This window comes from Lithobates pipiens, unplaced genomic scaffold, assembly GCF_037356315.1.
Source record: "Lithobates pipiens isolate NorthernLeopardFrog02 unplaced genomic scaffold, aLitPip1_a1.2 Scaffold_19, whole genome shotgun sequence".
Taxonomy (NCBI): domain Eukaryota; kingdom Metazoa; phylum Chordata; class Amphibia; order Anura; family Ranidae; genus Lithobates; species Lithobates pipiens.
The window spans coordinates 551,646,184-551,672,379 of NW_027507764.1; the positions used below are offsets into that span (position 1 = coordinate 551,646,184).

The 26,196-nt window shown below is 43.7% G+C and overlaps 1 protein-coding gene across 1 annotated transcript in view; it reads right to left on the reverse strand.

Annotated features, from left to right (window-relative positions):
- Nucleotides 1-6,935: 6,935 nt before the first annotated feature.
- MTBP (MDM2 binding protein) overlaps nt 6,936-26,196 on the reverse strand; it is an 89,075-nt gene continuing 69,814 nt past the window's right edge. The window contains exons 20-22 of the mRNA XM_077493279.1: nt 16,484-16,597; nt 15,192-15,257; nt 6,936-7,131 (exon numbers count right to left, since the gene is read on the reverse strand). Of these exons, the coding sequence (XP_077349405.1) occupies nt 7,096-7,131; nt 15,192-15,257; nt 16,484-16,597 (216 nt within the window). The 3' untranslated portion in view covers nt 6,936-7,095. The remainder of the gene's footprint in view (nt 7,132-15,191; nt 15,258-16,483; nt 16,598-26,196) is intronic.

Here is a 26,196-nt window from a genome sequence, read left to right on the forward strand (position 1 = left end):
TGACAGGTGGGGTTGCATGCACACAGATGCAAGACTCGGGAGCGTGCCTGCATGGGTGTCCACCTTCTCCAACATGGACACTCTATGCGGGGGAAGAGCTACCAGCGCTGCTGGGGGACCCCAGAAGTCGAGGATCTGGGCCACTCTGCAAAACAAACTGAAGAGTGGAGGTAAGTATGACTTTTTTTCTTTTAATTAACAGAAGGTTTACAACCCCTTTAAGTCCTACCAGGGACTAACCCAAAGGGCAGTACTAAGAATATCCTAAGCACACTGATACAGAAACTAAGGCTGGCCATACGCTATACAATTTTTTTCGTTCCGCTTTCCTTTAGATTTACCAAAACCATAAAAATATGAGGTCAAACCTAAACCCATTCAATTTGTATGCAATCAGGCAAACGCTTGCACTACATAGTTGAAGATAAAGCTAAAGGAAATTGTATAACATTGGATAGTGTATGGCCAGCCTTAGAGGGCGTTCTTAAAATACAAGCTACAAAAATGGGACAGCCTAATGATCTACAGTTCTACACCACCACCAAATGGGGAACACAAGGTGAGGGTAATTAGGACATATGTACACATTTCAAGGCTACTTTTAAGATGAGGCAAATTTACAGAGACCAGGACTAGTCTGGGACTACAAGATGAAATGGAAGATTACACATTAATGGGATCTTCTATGGCGATATGCAGATTCTGCAATCTTTTCCCTTACAAAGGTTGGTATCATGATCAGCTGACCAGAGACGGTTTACAGAACATTGCACTTAATCCTGATAATTAAATCTGTATTGGATAAAGAGGATTTTTTTTATACTTTTTTTTTTTTTTTGGCCAATTTTAATAAACAGTACAACAGTAGGTGAAGAGGCTGTGTGTATTGGTAGTTTTTTCTTCTTGGGAGGGTGCATGTGATCAGCACAGGGCCAGACAGAGGGTCAATCGGAGAATGAAAACTCCTACTACAAGCTTTACTAGGAACTGATAGAAGTCACAAGACTGCTATATACTGCTGATGAGAAAAGGTATTTAGCAGTTTATATTTACTAAAATAATTGCATTTCCATGTTCTGTGAGAGACCAGATATAGTGAATGCAGGGGGTCCTGGGATTAGTAACACTTTTAAAGCATCAACAAATCTTTCTGAAAGCTCTGCAAATGCTTTGTTAAAGTACCAGTCAGCTCCAGTTTGCAAAACGTTGAACAGATCCTAATGGGAATGTTGATTGCCACTTTTGCTGCCACGTCCATATAGCATACGGACCTACAGCACTGCTTCCAGCTGGCCTGGTCTGTATGCCGTATGGATCAGATTCCTTCTTCTGCTATAATTCAGGGTTTTGTCAACTCCTGACCCCCTGCTTCAACCCCATAGGTCCACACCACTGTGCCGCATCACAACTGAATGCATTGCACATGGTTGCGACCTAGCCAAACGCAACCGAGTGGGTGTTTGCCATGCCGAAATATATAACATCACAGCCGTAGCAGGTGTATACCCCCATGCCCCGGCTTTGAAGGGAGGGGGGGCAGTGCTGAAACCACCTCCAAATGCATGTGTCAACTTAGCCTTAAGAAAAACTAATAGAGGATTCGTCCTAGGAGTATTTGTTCCGGCAATACCAGGTAGGTCAGAACTTGTCATTAATCTCCTTTAAAGCGGGAGTCCACCGGGACTCCGCGTTTTTTTTTTTTTTTTTTTAAAAGCCAGCAGCTACAAATACTGCAGCTGCTGACTTTTAAATAGTGACACTTACCTGTCCAGCGCGCCCGCGATGTCGGCACCCGAAGCCGATCGCTCGCTCGGCTGCCGGGTCCCGCCGCCATCTTGGGTATGGGAATCAGGAAATGGAGCCTTTCGGCTTCATTTCCCGGTTCCCTACTGCGCATGCACAAGCCGCGCGGCGCAATCCGGACGGTCCCCGCTGCCTCTGGGAGCTGTGTGTTTCCCAGCAGGCAGCGGGGCACTTGTTGAAGGGGGCGGGCGCTTGCGGAACGTACGCCCCGTTCCGCAGAGAGCTAGCCCGGAAGTGGGTGCAGTTACCTGGATTATCCAGGTAACTGCACCCCCCTCCCCCCTGAAAGGTGCCGATTGTGGCGCCGGAGGGGGGGGGGGGATTCCGATGAGCGGAGGTCCATTTTAGGGTGGACCTCCGCTTTAAGGAGCTTGCCAAGTCTTGCATATATTTCATGTTCCCAACAAGGCAGAGCCACTGCTAAATGGAGAAGTGGTGTTGGGGGGGGGGGGGGGTGTGTGTAACAAAACTTCTACAGTGCAGGGATGCAAGAATGTGCCACGATAACCAAGCTGTTTCTTTTTTTATCAGAGGAGAAAACATCTGAATAGTGCCCATCCTCTATATTGAAAACATCTCACTCCTTTCACCAGGCAATAGCTGGACCTTGCTGCAATGGGTACAGCAGCAAACATGTATGCAGAGCAGGACTTCGGGTGGTGGGGGCCCCTGGGCTTGAGTCACTTTCAGCCCTACCTTCTATACATTACCGTATTTATCGGCATATAACACGCACCCCAAGTTTAGGAGGAAATTTTAAGAAAAAACAAAAAACCTTACATTTAAATGCCCATCAATGCAGCCTTATCAGTGTCCATTTGTAGCCTTGAAGTTTAGAAATGGTGCCGCCGAGATACAGAGTCCTGTGTATCTCTGTGGCTCTCGGGTCTTCTCACAGGCCCAAGTGGAGCCGAGAGTAGCCAAATGTACCCGGCTTGGCTCACAGTCATGCCCAGTCCCTGCGTTATGTCCATCATAGGACGGGCCTGGGCGTGAATGTGAGCGGAGCCGAGCCCACTCTGGTATGTATCTCAGCGGGGCCCATGGGCTTGAGCCCAGTCAAGCCCAATGGTAAGTCTGGTCCTGCATGTATGATACCATCCTTCGCCATCAGAGAACATTTGTTATCGGACAGCCTTATCCCTTTGCAAGTGATTTTATTGATCACACAGAAATCCTGTTTCAAGACCAGGCAGGGTCACTACATCAAGGCATACACGAGCAACTGATCAATTGGCAACAGCTCTAATTCAGTCAATATATGGACTTGTGGGGCCGGGTTTCAGATTCGGCTCACAAGTGTAAAATGCGCACTGTTTCTGGTAGCTTTTACATGAATTTAAGATATTAAACAGCCTAATAACGCTTTTACATGGATGATTTATTTCAATGTATAAACTATTCATTTTATTATATAATACAAACCATTCTATTAAAGTAAAGGGGATGTATAGTGCTATTGTACTTTTTTTTTTTTTTAGCTGTGTGTAAAAAAAAGAAAAAAAAAGAAAATGAAAAATTGACATTATTTGTCCTATAGCCATTATATTTTCATTTTAAATTCAAATTCAAAAATGAAATTTATTTACAAAAAAAATTAAATATAGAAAAATTCTACAAATGCAGGGTGTACCAATAACAAGTTTGTAATAAAATGCCTCTTTTACCTTTATTTCCATCATTTGCTGAATATCCCTCTTTATAAGCACTGCAGTGATGACTGCATAGCATTTCTTAGGCCCCTTTCACACTTGTGCGACCTGAAAGTCATGCAACTGAAGCAATGCCTGTGTATTCTTGAGGTCTATGGACCTCAAGTGGCATCAAAGTCAGGCCAAAGTAGCGCCGACCTCAATCATCCACCCAGCCAAGTTTGACAAGCACATCAGGGACTGGTACACAGCCGTGAACACACAGGGTTGTGCACCTGGCCATATATACCTGTCCAATTCTGCAGCGCAGGAGATTTCATACTGCAGATGTAAATCCTTTCACATAGTCTGCCTACATTCAGCTCTACACTAGTACAAATACAAACTACTATCCGCGCTGTACAGGACGTTGCGCCCTGTTTGAATGAGCCCTTAAAGGATAAGTTCACGTTTAAAAAAAAAAAAAAAAAAAAAAAAAACTTTTCTAAAAGTCTGTTATTTTATGTTCTGAAAACCAATAAAAAAATTGAACATGTAAAAAAATAAAAATAAAATAAATGCACGTTTTTGCAGGTGAATATTTATTTAGTGGAAAGCATTGTACCCACGATCAGCAGATGGTGGGGTGCCATGCAGAACTCCTGCAAACTTGCTCATCATGGAGGCAACCTTTAAAGGAGAAATATACAAAGTGTGTTTGATCCCTGCAGGACCTTGGTGGGAACTATTAAAGATCAGTGTGGAGCCTTTTTCCTGATGGGAATTATCATTAATTGTGAGTGAGTCTGGCACAATCGTTTATTATTGGATCTATGTATTATTTGTCAGATTGCAGCAGCACTATCACATTTTTAAGATATTCACTCATTTTTGTTTTGTAATAACATCCTGGTGATAGCAGCAGATTTATTGCACATGGTTTATGTCACACAGTTTGTGTTTATTTGTACATTTATATTCACACACCACTAGGGGGCAGCAAACAACTACCACCTATCTTATTGCTGTGCGGGGAACGAGCCCTTAAAGTGGCACTGTACAGGGGATAGCACTCGTGTGACTGAGCCCTTAAAGTGGCACTATACAGGGCGTTGCGCCTGTGTGAACTAGCCCTTAAAGTAGAAGTCCACCCAAACACTAAAATTGCTACATCCACGATCTAACACTAATCTATCTAACCCCGTAAAGAAGAAATCAGTATACAATCCTTTTTTAAAGCCGTTCTGTTCTGACCCGATCCCACGCTGAACTGGCAGCCACGGCTTCACTGTGGAGGTGGGTACATAGGACACATCTGACAACAGAAGCCCCATAGTAAGTATATGGATGACGTCACTCCCCATTCATTTCACAGCCGTTGATGGCTGTGTCCTCTGCAGAGCTTCCGCCACTGAAGACCACGGCTATGCAATGCTCTACCCGCGGACATTCCCTCAGAAGAAAACTATCTGGCCTTCAGGAAGAAGCTCAAGACCCATCTCTTCTGAAAATCCAGATGAATACTGGCAGCAAAAGTGCCCTGAGGAGACTTAGTTCACATATGTAGCGCTATACAAGTTATTCATTCAGACCGGATTGGATCGGCTTAAAAAAAACCCAAAAAGTATGTATACCGATTTCTTCTTTACAGGGCTAGATAGGTTAGTGTTAGACCGTGGATGTATGTAGATACAGGGATTTTAGTGTTAGGATGGACCTCTACTTTAAAGTGAAGCTATCAATTTGATTATGTTGGTTGAAGCAAGGGTAAGTAGAACGCTTCCAGGTATTTTTTAGCTCTCACAGTACTCCTAATAATGCCTCCATCTGATTTTCCTTACATCCATTCAGGCATTGTTGAAAGTGGTTGTAAACAAACCACTTTGACCTACAGGTAAGCCTAGATTAAGGCTTACCTGTAGGTCCAAGAAATATCTCCTAAACCTATATGGTTTAGGAGATATTTGCCTGAAAACGGGCACCGCTGTCAGCGGCGCGCAGGCGCACTGAACGCGGCAGTTCCAAAAATGGAGCTGCCGCATTTGTCGACTCCCGTGCGCATGCGCGGGAGTGACGTCATTGCGGCTTCGCCGAATGACAACGGCGGAACTGCGAGACGCCACCAGCAAGATGGATGCGGCGGACTACAGGGGACAGCGCGACTTCGCTGGCTCCTGTGTCAGGTAAGTGACACATAATGGGCTACTATGCGATGCATACTAGTCCATTATGCTTTACCTTTGCAGGGAAAAAAAGAGGAAGTAAACTCATCAGGGTTTACTTCCTCTTGAAGGTCAGCATCTATTTCCTTTCTACTACTTTATCTACCAACATAAAATTCTGTGCAGTTCTTGGCTGTCTTCACAAATGTCTAACAAATATCAGCCCCTGCTACAGCCTCTTACCTTGTGACTTGCTACAACCCCCCGATGACGTCAGTTATGACAAAACTAGTAGGGTGGAGTTTATGCCCTTTCATACCATGCTAGTTGTCATATGATCTGCAGATTGTTTGATCCAGTAATTCTATTCACGTTTTATTGTACTTGTTACTTTTCAATAAACCATCACAGTTTTATGCTATGTTGATCTTTTCCTCTTTTTTTTTTTGCACCTTAGCTGGAAGCAAGAGATAAAATGAGTAACCAGTGGAGTGGATACCAACATTAACCTGTTTATATCCAGAGGACGGATCCTTCTCTGTTATAAGAGTCCAAGCTTTATAATGCTTCTGTAATGCGGAGTCTAGTCATCTGGTAAGGGCACAGCCTTTTCTTATCATGGCGATCGGTGCACTTTGGGTGTTTAGTCGTATAGCATCCCTGAGACAAGACCCCTTAGGATATTTCACATAATATTTACTTCTGACTTTTTCATGGACCGATTACTGTTATGCATTTCAATTATTTGTTATTTCACATTAACGTGACAATTTTTTATTTTACAAAGTAACAAAGCAGGAGCAAGATCGAAAAAGCTAAGGTGGGGTAGGGGGTGGGAGACTAGGGACATTCTTCCTCCTGCCTGCAGCAGACTGATGACATCTCAGCCTAGGCAATGCAACTGGACTAGAGCTCAAGGGCAGATTTTTAAAGAAAACAGATGGAGCTTTTATCAAAAAACGATATTGCATTGCTGTATACAGTGACAAATCAGGAATCTGTTTATACAAAACTGAAAGTTACTGAAAAGTCAACACACTCTTTTTCCTCAACTATGAAGACATACAACTTGATTCAACATGCCAAGAACAAAAACGTTTGAATAACTACTGGTTACCATTGTACAAAACTATATAGCGCACCCACCTTTGAAGTACAGAAAACCACAGCTAGAGCTGCTGTGACCAGCAGAGGGTTAAACCCCGGCTCACTCCAAAGCAAACTGATGATATCTGTTAATACAACACAGGGGCAGTGGAGACACACAATGCAAGGATTGTTAGGCTGGAGGAGAGCTCTTGGAGAATGATATATTACCATCTTTATACAGAGGCCTGGAGGTGAACAATAGGTAAATTGTTTATTAAAGGAAGGATTTAAAAAAAAAAAAAAAATACATATATAAAAAAAAGCCATGTATAAATTATATTTACTGTACACTACAAACCTCTTTTTTTATCTACAAAAAAAAAAAAAAAATCTTTCACATTTCATATTTTTTACTTCTTCAGCTTGTCCATTTCCCATTGAATGATCTAAGACAGAAAAAAGGAAAAAAAAAAGGATTGAGACACTTTTTTTTTTTTTTTTTTTTTTTAGAAAACACAAAATAAATTGGAGGTCCATTTTAAGCGCAACTAAAATCTTACATTAAAAAGCTGTGAGCAGGCAGCCTCTTTATTGTACAGCCGTGGTCAAAGTTTTGAGAATGACACAAATTAATTTTCACAAAGTGCTACTTCAGTGTTTTTAGATCTTTTGTCAGATGTTACTCTGGTATACTGAAGTATAATTACAAGTATTTCATAAGAGTCCAAGGATTTTTTTTTTTTTTTGACAATTACAATTATGCAAAGAGTGAATATTTGCAGTGTTGACCTTTTTCAAGATCTCTGCAATTCGCCTCGGCATTTTGTCAATTAACTTCCGGGCCACATCCTGACTGATGGTAGCCCATTCTTCCATAATCAATGCTTGGAGTTTGTCAAAATTTGTGGGTTTTCTTTTTTTGGAGGATTGATTGCAAGTTCTCAATGGGATTACGGTCTGGGGAGTTTCCTGGCCATGGACCACAAATTCCCTTTTTTTTTTCCCCCCAAGCCACTTAGTTATCACTTTTGCCTCATGACAAGGTGCTCCACCATGCCGGAAAAGGCATTGTTCCTCACCAAACTGTTCTTGGATGGTTGGGAGAAGTTGCTCTTGGGTGTTTTTGTACCTTTTTTTATTCATTGCTGTGTTCTTAGGCAAAATTGTGAGTGAGCCCACTTCCTTGGCTGAGAAGCAACCCCACACATGAATGGTCTCAGGATGCTTTACTGTTGGCAGCGCTCAACTCTCTTCTCCAGACAAGGTTTTTCCTGATACCCCAAACAATACCCTAAAACGACGGTAAAGTGCCGCTAAGAATAGCGGCGCTTTACCGCCGACGCCTGCACCGCCCCAGTGTGAAAGGGGCCTTAAGCATGCGCACATGTGTCATCACCCCAAACTGGCCAATGAAGGCAGGACCATTGAAGGAGAGGCAAGTTTTGGGATTGTAGTTTAACTACCCATTACTCTGTTATGCAACACTGCACCTAAGGGCCAGTGCATTATTTTCTGCATCAAAAACACATGGAAAGTAGGTTATATGGTTTACAAATGGCATAGTTCAGTGCTTGCAGTTCCAGAAAAACATGCTGCAGTAAAAGCCCTCTCACACGGAGTCGCTTTACAGGCGCTATAGCGTTAAAAATAGAGCTTGCAAAGTGCCCTGAAACAGCGGCTCCATTCACTCCAGTGTGACAGCCAGAGGGTGCACTGGAGTGGTGCCCTGACAGGGTGTTGGAAAAAGTCCTGCCAGCAGCTTCTTTTGGGCGCATTAGGAGCAGTTAACTCACCGCTCCTAAAAAGCGCCCCTGCCCATTGAAATCAATGGGCAGCGCCGCCGAACCGCCGTCAAAGCGCCCCTGTAGCAACGCTTTGTGGGCGGTTTTAACCCTTTTTCAGACGTTAGCAGGGGTTAAAAGCACGTCGCTGCCCGGGGGCGGCTCGGTGTGAAAGGGCTCTTGCTGTACTGGAATGCTGTAAAATGCATTGGAACGCACCTAAATGCACCAAAAAATGCACTAAAACACACCTCCTTATTTTAAGAAAAAAAGAGGGGGGGGGGGGGGGGGAATGCACTGGACTGCATCAAAAACTCATGTACGAACGTGTAAAAAAACGTGCACGCAGAAAAGCATCTGGAAAGCATCCGGAATGCGTTTCTATGGTGTAAACTCACTCTAAGACCCCTTTCACACTGAGGCGCTTTCACGCTAAAAAAAAGCGCCTGAAAACCCATTTTCATTAAAATAATGAATGCTTTTACACTGGGGCAGTACACTGGCAGTATGGTGGAAAAAAAGCCCCTCTCCAATGAGATGAATGGAAAGCGCTTCAAAAGCGCCTGAAAAGCTCTTCAAAAGTGCTCATTGTTTTATTGGTAGTTTACAAGAGCCTCAGTGTGAAAGGGGCCTAAATGATTTATTTCTTTATTAAGACAAATTTATTTTGTTTTACTTTAAAAAAAGGAAGAAACAAAACAAAATCAAGCACTGACCCCCGGCTGTAGGTCTTCGGGTCCCCGATGCCAGCATGTTTACCGTGGACAGCCAGCTTTGATCCCTTGTGGATTCACAGCAGGCTGGCCACAACGCAAGTTTGGGAAAGTTGCGAATGAACCCGCAGCCCTCTGGCACCTGTGCTATGTTCTAGAAAGGTGCCGGGGGGGGGGGGGGGGCTTCGGTGATGGGCGTTGTAGGGGCCCAACTTGCGGTGGACTGCAACCATCCAACCGGATGTGGGCATGGGTACTTGTCAAAACTAGGTACCCCCTCCCCCAAAGGAAAGTGCCAAAGACAGAAGGGGAGGGGGCATAAAGTAGAACTTGCTCAATTGCAAGTGCCCCATAACTGCAAGTTGTCCATACTTCACTTCCTACCAATAATATTGGTGGTAAGTTTGCCAATTTAATTTAAACATGCCCCCTTGCAGCTCTGTGTGTATTCTTGTTGGTCAGTGTACAGTGTCCTTTCATTGGTGGACAGTAGGAGAAATTGTTGAGTTGCTTACAAAGGAGGAGATCACATCAGAAAGGACACACTGTTGATCACCGATTGGTTCACAGCAATCACAAGGCACAGAGCCAATTAGCAAAGAAACCAATTTGCCTATCAGTAAAACTTTTGGCTAGTTAGGGAAATTAAGAAAGTAAGACCCCAAGGAAACGATGGAAATATTTCAGCTGTTGCACATTTACATCTCCTAAAAGATGTAAAAAAAAACAAAAAAAAAACATTAAACTATTCATGGCTGTAAGCCCACACCAAGAGATTTGCATTTGATTGCCATGACAGTAAGAGTATAAGAACGCAGCTTAGCATAAAACAATTGCGTCTTAATATATGCAGCGTATTCACTACACGGCTACAAATAAGTGACAAGGTGTTTACTCTTCACCCGTATTAGGAAAAGGAGAATGTTCTGGTCCATTTTCCCCACCGGCTTCCCTGATGGATCATTGACAAGTTCACAAAGCTGATCTGCGTGACCGAGCACAGGGGACAATGTAACGTGACAAGCCGGAGAATCGGACATTGACACACGGTGCTTCGCACAAGGCAATGAATAAAAGGAATGTGTTCCAACATACCAATATTAACTCAAAAGATCGATTATACATTCTTTTGTATTAAAGGGAAGTCAGGAAGAGAAGCGGTATTTTCAGGAATGTGTTTGAAAAATGAAATAAATATGGTAAAAAGCCTGAAATAAATATGACAGAGCCACTATGGTTACGTCAGATTGGAGTCAAAAAGAAAACAAAAACCCATCAAACAAAATGATATTTAAAGGCTTGTTTACACTTGCTTCAAAATGTGGCATTGGACACGTTTCTATAAAGCACTCTGAATGCCAATTAAAGCTCCTGTCACCAAATAAAATGGTCACCTTACAGTCGTGTTGACACATTGCTTCACTTTTCTTCTATTACACACTTAAACAATAGCCGTGTCGCTTTGTCTATGACAAAGCTATCTTCCAGCACCTGCAGTTTTTGAGGGGCTTTTATTCAGCATTAGCTTCACTTTGTTTTGGAGGTATTGTAGGTATAAGATATCCCAGGATGCACTGGGAAACCAACAAGCAAAGCAGAAAAGCATCATCAGCAGTCACTTGTGGTTCATGTTTATATATTCTGGAAGTATCTGCTGCAACTGGCAGGTGGCACACATGGTGTGCAACATGGGAATGCTATAGTAAAAGGTGAGCGGGGACCAGAGAGAGAGAGGACTGAGCGGCAGAGGATCAGCAGACCTGGGGGGCCAGAGCAGGAGAAACTAGGTGTTGCACACAGTGAGCCTCATGGGAGCAAAACAGTGGGAGGTGAGCGGGGACCATACAGAGAGGAGGAGGGTAGAACCAAAAAATTAGCAGAGCTGGGGGTTACTGAGTGGGGGGGGGGGGGGGAAGCAGAGCTAGAGGTTACTACTGATTAGGGCATCAACAGAGCTGGGGGTACTACTGAGTGGGGCATCAACAGAGCTGAGGGTACTACTGAGTGGGGCATCAGCAGAGCTGAGGGTTACTACTGAGCAGGGGATCTGCTGAATGAGAATACTAATGAGCTGGGGATGTGCAGAGTGGAGGTACTACTGAGCCGGGGTTCTGCTAGCCCCTTTAAAACAAATAGAAAATTAAAAACACACAGAGCATTTGCAAAGGTTCATTAACCACTTGGCGTCCAAGCTACGTCATATGATGTTGTGGGCTTTGTGGTGTAATATCTGAATGATGCCTGAGGCCACAGACATCATTCAGATAATCAGCATTTTCAGCCGGCGATTCCCTGCACCATAAGAATGATCATAGCGGCTGTTCTGCCGCTTGATCGTTCTTACGGGCGGCGGGAGGGGATGCCCCCCCTCCTGCAGCCCTCCGGTGCTTGTACCGACTCACCGCTTCCATCAGTGAGGCGGTCACAGGATCCGCCAGCCCCTGGATGATACCATAGAGATTTCCGGCGGACCAGGTGGTCCCTGGAGTCTCTATGATCGTTCGGAGGCTGGGCACGATGTTATGACGTCACACCCGGCCTCTGCATTCAAATTAAACGGCGCCACTTTGGCTGGGAAACCAGGATCGTTTTTTTTATTTTATTATTATTTTAGGCTTCCCAGCCTAGAGGTGAGATGTGGGGGTCTTATTGACCCCATATCTCACTGTAAATAGGTCAGATCGTGCCATATTCCTAATATTGTAATAGGAATAAAAGTAATCAAATTTTTTTTTTTTAAATTGTGTCAAACTAAAAAAATAAAAATAAAATTAACAATAAAAATTTTTATTTTTATTTTTTTAAAGCGCCCCTGTCCTCGTGAGCTCGTATGCAGAAGCAAAACAAAAACGCAAGTCCTGCCCACATATGAAAACTGTGTGCAAACTACACATGTGAGTATCACCGCGAATGTTAGAGCGAGAGCAATAATTCTAGCCCTAGACCTCCTCTGTAACCCAAAACATGTAACCAGTAAAAAAAAATTTAAGCGTAGCCTATGGGGATTTTTAAATATCAACGTTTGGCACCATTCCACGAGCGTGTACAATTTTGAAACGTGACATGTTTTTTTTAAAGCATTAAACTGTTTCAACAACTGCCATTGTATTCTCTAGGGTCTTTGCTAAAAAAAATATATATATAATGCTTGGGGGTTCTATGTAATTTTCTAGCAAAAAAAATTATGAATTTTACATGTAGGAGAGAAATGTCAGAATTGGCCTGGGTGCGAAGTGGTTAAAGCTTAAATCAAAGCTGAAGCATCAAAAACACATTAAAAAAGAAAAAAAAGCATGTTGAAGAGGTAGGTGCTTTAAGGCAGGGATCCTCAAACTACGGCCCTCCAGCTGTTGCGGAACTACGGATCCCATGAGGCGTTGTAAAACTTTGACATTCACAGCTATGACTAGGCATGATGGGAATTGTAGTTTCTGAACAACTGGAGGGCCATAGTTTGAAGACCCCTGCTTTAAGGTGTGTTAAAGTTGAAGCAAGTGTATCTGAGCCCTAAAAAGTGATCTTGCAGGCGAGAAACTAAATGCACAGTTAAAACACACATTTGTGAACCGCCTTATCCAACTAATGATATGTAACTCTGTTCAGTTACCATTTTGATTCATATGCTACTGTCAGATAGCACAGCCAGGACGGTTACGCAACACAGTGGCATCACCTTATGTGTGGTGTCACCTGCAACTTTCTGACTGGTATAAAATAGCAGCATCACACTAAAGCAGGGTATAAAGGGAAATTGGGTCGGTTCAGTATCTATTTCTCTTGAACAGAGAGAGAGGTTGTTAGAACGGCTTCTGCTGAACGGTTCAGCTGCAAAAACCAAGCTAAAGTCACCAACACCATTCACTCTGCTTTCTTAGCTCAACATGTTTCTTAGAGTGTGCAAATGCAGCAAATCTCGATAACGACCCAAAGCAAGGCTATTTTAGAACTACCTTAGAAGAAGAGGTGGTGGTCTTCAAATCATGGAATGACCAGAACAATTTCCTGACCCAAGACAGCTATACCTTTTTTACAAGTTGTGCTTTCAAGTATGGCCCCACCATCCTGAATGCAGTCCACCTGGTCCAATACTCACTTCTGTCCCCAATCCAGTGGCTTTCACTGTACTGCCTTACTTGGACTGGAAGAGCCTTTTTTCAGAAGGGGTCCTTGCTGGGTCGTCTTCATTCTGCGCATGAACGATGTGGCCCCTTTCATTTCTATACCAAGAGGGTTGCTCTGCAGACTGCTGGGGCTACCATGAGTACGGCTCTTTCAATAGGACTAAATGGTGCTGCAGGGAACATATGCAGGATGAAGAGAATCCAGTGAGGAAGCTTGCTGGAGAAGGGCAGTGTGGCCAGGACCATACAGCCAGGGGAGGGTAGGGGAGTGGAAAGCACAATTTGTACCATAGGTTAAGGTTTCCTAACTGGACAGAAAGGTGTAAGTAACCTACAATTCATTTATTGCATAATGCAAGAGTGTTAGGAAGAACTTTTGGAGAAATATTTCACTTCATTGTAGAGAGAATGCCACAAGTAATGTTCAGTTGTTCAAAGAAAAATGGCCAAAGCTATTTTTTTTTTTTTGCTTGTACGTGGGCGATAGGATTTTATTCTCCTGTGAACCAGAGGTAGCTGATAGCAGCCTATTACACACCATCACCTAATTAGGCAGAGCTGCTTAAGGCTCTAGAAGCACCCCAGCTGCCTGACAGCCAGCTCCATCTTTGAACGTTCAGCTGAGAGCTAGGAGCAAGCTGCGTCATGCCCTTCCCCGAACTCTAGTGGGCGCTGGAGCGGCAGAGTGGAGAGCAGTGGCTGACAGTTGCTGCTCTCCACTCTGAATGGATAAAGACCTGAACAATCAGCAGTTATGCTGCACAATCACTGCAGAGTAGAGGCAAGTGTGGATGTCTTTTCACATCCCCATACTTCTTTAAATCTGTGAAATTTTATTTATTTTTTTAATCAAAAAAAAATAAATAAACTTTTATTGTCATAAAAGTGGAAGAAATACATAGAATATACAAAATCTTGCGCAGAACATTTAGAACATACTGTGAGTACACAGCACAAAGGTGGATATACCGACGAGTTAAAAAGTAAAAAAAGTTTTGACAATATGATTATGTTATTTCATTTTTATCTGCAATTGTTTATTTGTCCCATGCTTTAATCTCTAAGTAAATCGAGAGATAACAGTAAATTGCAATAAAAAAAAGCTGAAAACAATGGGCAACATGCACAGGTCCTACAATTGCTTGTCCCCATCTTAACAAAAATCTTTGTTGTTCAAAAAGCATAGAGTCTTTGACCAGACACCTAACACGTTTCACCTTCTTGTAGCTTAACCATAAAGTCTTTATGATTAAGCCCTGAAAAGGGGTGAAACGCATCAGAAGGCAAATAAAAGATTTTCATAAGAGGAACAAGTGAGTGATGTGCTGGACTGATTTTGTGGAGTGGATGGATCCAGTTAGAATATTGTACCTCGTGTGTTTAGCTAAATTCAGCCTGGAGTAATAACTGCTATTGAATTCTTCTGCTGTTGGAAAAAAAAGAAAAAAGAAAGGGGGGGGGTCTGTTCTAAAAGTTTGCAGATAAGAGCCAATAGAACTCCTAAAATGCATAAAGTTGATCTATCAGAAATAGGTTTTTTTCCTCCCCTCAACAAAACTCAAGCCAGAGTTCAGAGGCAGAGATATGACTAAAGTTTTAGATTTAATGCTTCAGATAAAACAGGCAGATCCCTTTATACATGAAAGCAGGCGCTGCAATGGCACAATTTCTCCTGCAGCACTCCTCAGATCAAACCCCTTTAACTTCTCCCATACAAAGTAAAGTGTGATGGAATTCTGTAGCACAATGAAGTGTAAAGTAGTAGCTCAGAAAAGGTTTAAGGTCAGCCATCTTCTCTTTTCTAAATATTTATACAACTGACATTTGAAGTCTTATTTAAATAGAACATCACGTTTCCCCCGAGTAAACCTTCCCATTACACAGCGCTCACCTGTTTAACATTATTGGAAGCTGCCTTCTTCATCTCGTCCTGGAGGCCCCTTGACGTCTTCAAGTCCTGTATGCAAAGCATTGTACAGATTAATAAAAGAGAAAAACATACAAAGGAAATGTATAACTGTTTCTATTGCCAGTACTTTACCCGAGACCTGCTGCCACATATTAAACACACAGCTTTATTCAGGACGCTGCAGAGGGCAACAATGGCCAATAACCTACAGTAACCAACCAGTGATTGGGCACGACTGTCTTAAGACCATCAACCTAGTGCCAGTGTTGACAGGCTTTAGTACACATCAGGACTGTCTTTCTCCCCATACAAGTTAATTGGAACACCAAAGCAGCTTGACACATGTCAAAAGGGACGCCAAAAGGTCCACGACAGGCCAAATGCACCCATCAACGAATTCTGAATGATCGCAGGAGCAACGCAAACTGTAGACAAAAGCACGCTGCATTTTCCTCCATCACCACAAGCCCAAAGTCAGTTGACACAAGACTCGCTCTAATGGTATCACCCTTAAAAAGCATTTGTTAACCCCCCAAAAAAAAAAAAAAAATGGATCCCATTACCTCAAAGCAGGTTCTGCAGCACCGTGCTGGTGCTGCATATTTTTTCCCCCTGTATCACCTGAAATACTTGGCTGATCCTGTCTGGTTCTGCCTTCCCCTTTGTAAACTGACCACGGTTTATTATGGCTGCTGAGCGCTGACACTGGGGTCAGTTTACATGCCTCCGTCATCTACAACTTGCCTGTCCTCCTCGGTCTGCCTCTCCTCCCTCCCTGAATGTCAGCTGCTATAATCCGACCCAATCGGACCCTCCATTTACCTCTACAGAGCAGCAGATGTAAAAAAACGGAACCTGTGTCTGTTTACACCCCCCTACCTCCGTTTCGATCGGCTAAAAAAAGCAGAAGGGGAACTGTCCTCTTCCGCCTGGGCGGATCGGATTGGACTTGGAGGGCCTGTAGAGTAGAGAAAGCTGTGTCCATGTCTGCTCTGTATATGCAGAGGGGACACAGACCTGTCATCTTCCCGCTCCGCTCATTGTGGCCTGTGACTGGTTACCAAGTCACTTAAGCGGCCCTCTCTCTACAAAAGGTTGGACACTTGTACTACAGTAAAACTAACAAAAGTGGAGGCCAAAAGGACCAAAAAACACAAAATTTACTTTGTAGCTGTGAGTCTGACAAAATGAGATACAAAACTTTCTATTTTGAAAACCATTACTAGATAAACAAAATCTCTTTTTATGCTCCGAGGTTTGGACATATACGGCACCTTTAAGAAGAATTTGGAGATATCGAACAGGCGCTGACTGCAGGTGGCGAAGCAGCGGTGACCCTCCTGGATTCCGTGCTTGTATAGCGTTTTACACACCACCTCCCTCAGCATCTAAAAGAAAACAAACAGGAATTGAGCCGTTCTGGTCATGATATCTCTGTGTTTAGACATTGCTGGAGACAATCACATCTGACAGCGGATGTACATTTTGGATTAAACAGATTTATTCAGGAGAGAGAACAAGAAATACAAACAGAACTCAATACACTAATGTGTGGTAAACCACAGACAACCCGATTGCTAAGATTTCACATACAGGAGTGAATTGTTGGATTTTTGCAATAATACACAACGGATTGTTTCTACACACTACTACGTAACAAACCATAAAGAGGCATTCCTTCAACCAGCTGAAGATAAAATGAGTTGATCTCAAGTTACTAATCAAACAAACATGGATGTGAAATGCAGCTCTAAAGTTTATCTCAAGGTAAAACGGTTTACTTTATGTATGAGTGGGGAGGAGTAAAGCCGCATACAGATTTCATTTCATTCAACCAGCCGGATGAAGGAAAAAAAAAAAAAAAAAAAAAAAAAAAAAACACACACACTTAAACTCACAGATACCACCATCCACACAAGCAAGATTCAGTGCCTTGAAAAAGTATTCATACCCCTTGAAATTTTCCACATTTGGTCATGTTAAAACCAAAACGTAAGGATGTTACGTGATAGACCAGCACAAAGTGGCACATAATTGTGAAGTCGAAGGAAAATGATAAAATTTGTCTTTAAATCAGTCAATACTTTGTAGCAAAATAGATCAAGCTCTGTCAGATTGGACAGAGCGTCTTGACTGCAATTTAAGTCTTGCCACAGATTTTCAATTGGATTTAGGTCTGGACTTTGACTGGGCCATTCTAACACATGAATATGCTTTGATCTAAACCATTCCAGTGTAGCTCTGGCTGTATGTTTGGGGTTGTTGTCCTGCTGGAAGGTGAACCTCCGCCCCAGTCTCAAGTCTTTTGCAGACTTTAAACAGGTTTTCTTCTAAGATTGCCCTGTATTTGGCTCCATCCATCTTCTCATCAACTCTGACCAGCTTCCCTGTCCCTGCTAAAGAAAAGCATCCCCATAACATGATGCTGCAACCACCATGTTCAATGGTGGGGATGGTGTGTTCAGGGTGATGTGCAGTGTTTGTTTTCCACCTCACACATAGCATTTTGCCTTTAGTCCAAAAAGTTCAATTTTGGTTTCATCTGACCAGAGCACCTTCTTTCACGTTTGCCATGTCACCCACATGGCTTCTCACAAACTGCAAACAGGACTTGTGACTTTCTTCTTGCCACTCTTCCATAATAGGGCAGATTTGTGGAGAGCACGACTTATGCCGCGTACACACGACCGAGTTCTGACGGACTGTCCGAATGAACGGACTTGGCCACACACAATCACACCAAAGTCCGACGGATTTGAACGTGATGACGTACGACCGGACTAGAATAAGGAAGTTCATAGCCAGTAGCCAATAGCTGCCCTAGCGTCAGTTTTTGTCCGTCGGACTAGCATACAGACGAACGGATTTCTCTATAGGAACTGGGTCCGGCGGAGTTCTGGCGGAAAAATTTGAAACATGTTCCATTTCTAAAGTCTGTCAGACTTTTGCAAATCAAAAGTCTGCTGCAGCCCACACACGATCGAATAGTCTGCCGGAATTGTTCCGTCGGACCTTTGATGTTGAAAAGTCCGGTCGTGTGTACGCGGCATGATAGTTTTCCTGTGGACAGATTCTCCCACCTGAGCTGTGGATCTCGGCAGCTCCTCCAGAGTTACTATGGACCTCTTGGCTGCTTCCCTGATTAATGCTCTCCTTGACCGGCCTGTCAGTTTAGGTGGACGGAGATTTAAACAAGGAAGACTCCGCTCCAGGTGAACAATCACTACAGTCCAGTTGCTCTGGGTCCAAGCCACAGCTCGCCACCGATGATCAATAGGAAGAAAAAAAATGGCTGCACACCACAGGAACATTCCAACAGTTTTATTCCAAAAGTAGCGAATGACAGCCAACCCAGGAGGTGACGTGTGCGTTTCACACCGACCTCAGTGCTTCTTCAAACCAGTTTAGGTGGACGGCCATGTCTTGGTAGGTTTGCAGTTGTGCCATACTCTTTCCATTTTCAGATGATGGATTTTACAGTGCTCTGTGAGATGTTCAAAGCTTGGGGTATTTTTTTTTTTTATAACCTAACCCTGATTTAAACTTCTCCTTAACTTTATCCCTGACCTGTCTGCTGTGTTCCTTGTCCTTCATGATGCCGTTTGTTCACTGAGGTTCTCTAACAAGCCTCTGAGGGCTTCATGGAACAGCTGTATTTATACTGAGATTAAATTACACACAGATGGACTCCATTTACTAATTAGGCAACTTCTAAAGGCAATTGGCTCCACTAGATTTTATAGTTGGGGGTATTTAAGAGTAAAGTGTGAACGCTACACTTTTTAGATGATTGTAAAAAAATTGGAAAAAAAATTATCATTTTCCTTCCGCTTCAGAATTATGTGCCACTTGTGTTGGTCTATCACATAAAATCCCAATAAAATATATTTACATTTTTGGTTGTAACATGACAAAATGTGGAAATTTTCAAGGGGTGTGAATACTTTTTCAAGGCACTGTAGATGCAGGAAACTACCCCACCACGCTATTGTATTCTTTTCAGCTGGGATTTCCCCCATCAGAATACACTGATCAGTGGCTGATCGAATGCTGGTTTTTCAGCAGGACTGTTCAACCATTTCATGTAGCTTTCCTCAGAGCTGGAAACAGCAAAAACACTTTGCTGTTACAATGCTCAAAAAAAAAAAAAATATCACTATGGTGACACTGAACTACTCTGATGAGAGTATGCAAAAAAAAAAAAAAGATAGTAAAATTAGGTTAAAAAAATTAAAATTAAAATGTAAAGCGGAGTTCCACTTAAACGTTTTTTTTGGGGGGGGGGGGCAGGCTCCCACTTCCACCCATGGCGCAGTGCCAAAGTTTTCTTCACACCCCTCCCTCCAATCTTCGGGGGGGTGTCACAGGTCTCAGAAAACTGCTCGGCCGTTTAGAATGCACATCGCGACTCGCGCATGCGCACCTGGCTGTCACAGCTGGGTGCTCACACTTGCAATGCCGGCACCACGGAGAGAAGGAGATGAGCGAGGCTTGGGGCTGCCGCATCACTGGACTGTGGGACAGGCGAGTGTCTTTTTTTTTTTTTTCATTTATAGTGAAAAAAAAACAAAGACTGAAAATTTTGTAAAAATAAAATGAATTTTTCTTTGTTGGAAAAGTTAGCAAATTAGTAATTTTTCTTTATACATTTAGGATGCAGTCTCCTTCCTCTCATGCTGTACCGATCGGTGTGTACAAGGAGAGCTTTACTGGACACGCGCCAGTTTGACAAGTGATCACACCGTCATTTGATGGAGTGATCACGTGATATATGGCCGCCGTCATCGGCCCTTTACCCCGATTCATGACGTTCTGGGTCCAGAGTACCCCAGTGTGTCTATGGGAATGTTTGTCTATTTTTCCAGAAGTGCATTTGTGAGGTCAGTCACTTATGTGGACGAGAAGGCCTGGCTCGCAGTCTCCGCTCTAATACATCCCAAAGGTGTTCTATCAGGTCGAGGTCAGGACTCTGTGCAGGCCAGTCAAGTTCCTCCACCCCAACCTTGCTCATCCATGTCTTTATGGACCTTGCTTTGTGCACTGGTGCGCAGTCATGTTGGAACAGGAAAGGGGCCATTCCCAAACTGTTCCCACAAAGTTGGGAGGATAAAATTGTTCAAAGTGTCTTAAGAGTTCCCTTGACTGGAACTAAGGGGCCAAGCCCAACCCCTGAAAAAACAACTCCACACCATAATCCCCCCCTCCACCAAATGATTTGGACCAGTGTCCGTGACCGTGCTTGCGGGTCCCGTGGATAGGCTGTCCGCTGGGGGCCCGCAATCGTGTCACGGAGCGGAAGAACGGGGAGATGCCTTTGTAAACAAGGCATTTCCCCATTCTGCCTAGTGACATGACAGGCATCACTGCTCCTTGTGATTGGGAGAAGTGATCACTGTCATGTCAGTGGTAGCCCATCCCCTCCACAGTTAGAACACCTCCCTAGGACACACTTGACCCCTTCCCTGCCAGTGTAATTTATACAGTAATTAGTGCATTTTTATAGCACTGATCACTGTATAAATTGCAATGGTCCCAAAACGGTGTCATAACTGTCCGATGTGTCAGTCATAATGTCGCAGTCTCGATAAAAAAAAAAAAAAAAAAAAAAATTTGCAGATCATAATGATAATGCTATAAATCTATCCCCTATAACTTTTGTGCAAACCAATCAATATACGCTTACTGCGATTTGTTTCTACCAGAAACATGTAGAAGAAACAAAAAAATTATATATATATATATATATATATATATATATATATATATATATATATATATATATATATATATATATATATATATATATATATATATATATATATATATATATATATATATTTTATTATTATTTTTTGGGGGGGGGGGGGATATTATAGCAAAAAAAAAGTTTTCAAAATTGTCGCTCTTTTTTGTTTATAGCACATAAAATAAAAGCCACAGATGTGATCCAATACCACCCTTTTGGTGGTAATGGATCACATCTGTGGTTTTTATTTTTTGCGCTATGAACAAAAAAAGAGCGACAATTTTGAAAACATTTTTATTTTTTTTGCTATAATATCCCCCCCCCCCCAAAATAATAATGAAAAAAATTATATTATAATAAATATATATATATATATATATATATATATATATATATATATATATATATATATATATATATATATATATTTTAAAATAATATAATTTTTTTTTTCTATTTGTGCTAATAAAAAAAAAAAAAAAAAAAAAAAAAAAAGGACATTAATTTTGTTTGGGTGCAACGTCACACAATTGTCAGTTTAAGAGACAATGCCATATCCCAAAAAGCGATCTGGTCAGGAAGGGGGTAAATCTTTCCGGGGCTGAAGTGGTTAAGTACCACCAAAAGAAAGTTTTATTTGTGTGGGAAAAATAAAAAAAATGATAAAAATGTCATTTGTGTACAATGTTGCAATTGATGACGGAAATTGCCAGTTGAAGGAACACAGTGCTGAACAGCAAAAAATGGTCTGGTCATGAAGAGGATAAAACCTTCCGGAGCTCAGGTAGTTAATGTGATCCTAAACAACAGAATTTGTATAATGCACATCGCTACCAACCTGCGTATATAAATCCAGGGCTGCGTGTTCTTATGAATGAATGGTGTATGTAGCAGGGGTAGAGGCAGCATGTTTAGATGAAAACAATAGCTCATCATATGGGGTCACCACACTGTGATAATTACAGTAGGGATCAGCACCGCCTTCCTCATCTTCATCTCAGACTCTTCCTTCCTCGTCGGCTGCAGGAACTCACAAAGGGAACCGATTTTCTAACAGAAATGACTTCTATTTTTAGACCTAAAGGTTAAATCTCTTCCTAAACACATTACAGTTCCTATGAAATAAACACCCTCTCCCAGTCCACACATTACAATTCAGCCAAGATATTGTGCATGTTCACAGAGCAAGACATCTTTCTTTCATATTATACTCGTAAACCTCTGTTGGAATTGCCACCTTTTACTTGCTTGCTAATCCGCATTTTGATTGTGAAGCTCATAAAAGTGTGAATATGTCCCACCGAATTCGATTAACATCTCTGTTGAGCCAACTCCAGCCGCCCCTTTAAAAAGTCTTGAATGCACAGGATCAGCGATGTGACCACTGTAATTGGCGGTCACAGTGGTCACATGATAAGGAGCCAGCCCCGTCAGTTACGGATAGTCTGGGCCGAGAACTGTCTTGACAGCTCCTGCCCACTCTGGCATTCCTTTAAGGCTGCTTTCACACTGGGGCAGGAGCAGCGTCGGCGGTAAAGCGCCGCTATTTTTAGCGGCGCTTTACCGTCGTTTTAGCGGCGGTGTGCGGGCGCTAGCGGGGTGGTTTTAACCCCCGCTAGCGGCCGAAAAGGGGTTAAACCCGCCCGCAAAGCGCCGCTGCAGCGGCGCTTTGCCGGCGGTATTGCCGCGGTGTCCCATTGATTTCAATGGGTAGGAGCGGTATAGGAGCGGTGAATACACCACTCCTTCACCGCTGCAAAGATGCGGCTAGCAGGACTTTTTTCACCGTCCTGCCAGCGCATCGCTCCAGTGTGAAAGCCCTCCGGCTTTCACACTGGAGTTAAAGGGGCCGGTATTTTTCAGGCGTTACACAGGCGCTATTTTTAGCGCTGTAACGCCTGAATACCGCCCCAGTGTGAAAGCAGCCTAACCCAGTGGCCATCAACCCCGTCCTCAGGGCCCACCAACAGGCCAGGTTTGCAAGATAACGAAAACGCATCACAGGTGATATCATTTGCTGCTCAGTGATTACGGTATTCTAGTCTGCATCTCCCCAAGGTAATACATAAAACCTGGCCTGTTAGTGGGCCCTGAGAACAGGCGTTGATGACCACTGCTTAAACCCATTTGCTTAGCCCTTTATACCGGAACTCCACCCTCAAGTGGAAATTCCGCTCATCGGAACCCCCCCCCCCATGGTGCCACAATTGGCACCTTTCAGGGGGGAGGGGGTGCTGATACCTGTATAATGCAGGTATCTGCACCCACTTCCGGGAATAGCTAGCCGCAGATGCTCCCCCCCTGTGTTCTGGGAAACACACAGTTCCCAGGACACAGAGACTCGCGCATGCACAGTAGGGAACTGGGCAGTGAAGCCGCAACGCTTCACTTCCCGATTCCCTGACAGAGGAACGTCGGCAGGGGCAGCAGAGAGACGAGTGAATGCTCATCATCTGCTGCCGACATCGCTGGACCCTGGAACAGGTAAGTGTCCATTTATTAAAAGTCAACAGCTGCAGTATTTGTAGCGGCTGGCTTTTAATCATTGTTTTTTCAGGTGGCGCTCCTCTTTAAGAGGCCGGCAGGCGAGGCGGGGTTTATGATCATGTGACCGGCGCGATTGGATGTCAGCAAAAATATGATCGGAAAGCTCCCGATTGCAAGACGCGGTCAGAAGCTTTCCGCTAGCCACTGGTAACTGTGCTGGGAACGCGCTCTCGGCACAGCTGGGTCTGCAAATTGGTATGCAAATATGTGTCCGCTTGGCACCAAAGCCCTAGGGGTTAAAAGGTTCTGAATGCCTGGGGGGTGGGAAGGATTGGCAATCATGTAACCCCTGTGATTGGCTGTCACTTTATATGTGTATATATTGGGGGAGATTAAAAGTAACTAGTTTGCTTCTAGATTTTATTGTCAAAGCTGAAGTTAGTAGCCAATTGATGACCATGTACAGCTGCACTGGTAAAGAGGGATATGAGCGCTCCAGGAGGTCAGACGATAGTGAGCCTCGTCACCAGTATAGAAGTCACAGGTGCTGGCAATTGCATGTAGCAATTATTAGGAAGTAGGTCTGGACAGCTGCACTCTGAAGAAATTGCCTTTTTATTCAAAAAAAATCACATAAAAAACACATGCCACAGCAGACAAGGGAGCTGACGTGTTTCGCACCAACAGTAATGCTTACTCATGAGTAAGCACTGTTAGTGCGAAATGCGTCAGCTCCCGCCTGCTGTGGCATGTATTTTTTATGTGATTTTTTTTTAATAAAAAGGCAATTTCTTCAGAGTGCAGCTGTCCAGACCTACTTCCTAATAATATGTACAGCTGCACCCGTTTTAGTAAATCTCCCCCCACTGTATATGTGTTTGGGAATCTTAGGTTGGGTTCACACTGACACGGTGTACCGCATGTCATGTCATGTCATTTGTACAGAAATTGCACTGGATTTCTGTACAAATGACATGCGAATATTCAGTGTAGTGTGAATTGAGCCATACATTATGTATGGCTCAATTCACACTGGATCCACACCAAGAAGGTGCAGGACCCTTTTGTTGTCAGCACTGGAATCGGATCGCATGGATGTCAAGACCAATGCGATCCGATTCCATAGGTCGCACTGCGTTCTGCGAACTGATTTGAAGGGGTCATTAACTTTATATTGACACCTGCAGCGGTTTGCAGAGCTCAGTGTGAACTGCCTGTGATTCTGATGCAGTGTGAGAACCTGCACAAGAAATCGCTTAGTTTCCAGCACAGTATCAGTGTGCACCCAGCCTCAAAGTGGTTCTAAAGCTTAAAACAATTTTAACCTTAATGCATGCCTTGCTTTAGGGTAAAAAAACGTTTAGGTAAAAGTAATACTCCCTCTTCCCCCTTATTCTTACACAAATCCTCCCTCGATCCAGCGCTGTGCCTGTCTGTAGTGGCTCTCCCCTCTCACTTCCTGGTCTCACAGGCTTTAGAGAGGCGGGGGGAGCCATTGGTTCTTGCAGCTGCCAGTCAAACCCTGTAATAAGGGAGCGGGGCCGAGATATCTGGGTCTAAAGACACAGTCAGCACAGCTCGGGATAGAGCCCACAGGTGTGCTACAATAAGAGGAAACAGATGAACTTGGGGGGGGGGGGGGGGGGGCTGTTCTATGCAAACTGAGTTTACACTCAGTAACTTTTTTGTTAGTATTTCTTGTTCATGTACACCCTTGCCTAGATTTACCGTGGCCAAAAGCAAAGTTTTCCTGTGGCCGGCAGTGAAAACATTCCTATCCTGAACGAGATTCTCCTGCAATCAGGAGAGGGAGGTTGAAGCTCATCCAACCGTGGCAGCTCCTAAACTCTGCTAAAAGGTGCCTAGGTGTACATTGACACATTCTTAAAAACAAGCTCATGGGTGATCTTGCACCCACAGACACATTTTCAGCTCGATTGCCCTGTTGGAATTGTTACAGCGATGGCAACAAAAGGAGCTAAAATCCGTAAACTGGTGCACTGTAAAAACGTAAACCGTTTTACCTGGCAAAGGATTTTGCATCTATGCCAATGGTGTCTCATTTAGAAAGCTGGCTGAATAAACTGCCCAGACAGGTCCTACACCTCTGTGCCAAGTCCTCTGCTGTTTATCAATACAGACTGGATTGGGAAGGAGCAGCAGAACACTAAGTAGGTCACCTTCTCTTAAAAGCATCGGTGCCTCAATGACACCGAAGGGATCTTGGCAGAGACTCTTTGGGCAGCACATAAGGTGACGGATTCGCGGAAAGTTCATCCACATAGCGTTAAAAAGAGAGAAACTAGAGAGGAACTTCTTGTTACGATCACAACATATAGATCCATCCCAGGTTTCAGTAGCACACCTAGATGCCTCACGTCTTGCACTCAACCTAGCACTCACGGTTAAAGCGGTCCTCCACCCTGAAGTGGAAGTTCCACTCATCTGATCCCTCCCCCCCACCGGTGCCACAATCGGCCCCTTTCAGGGAGGAGGGGGGTGCAGTTACCTGGATAATCCAGGTATCTGCACCCACTTCCGGGACAAGACCGCCGCAGATGCCCTGCCCCCCGTTGTGTTCTGGGAAACACACAGTTCCCAGGACACAGCGGGGACCAGCAGAGACACGCAGTGCAACTCACGCATGCGCAGTAGGGAACCGGGCAGTGAAGCCGCAATGCTTCACTTCCCGATTCCCTGACAGAGGATGGTGGCGGGGGCAGCAGAGAGACGAGCGATTGCTCATCATCTGCC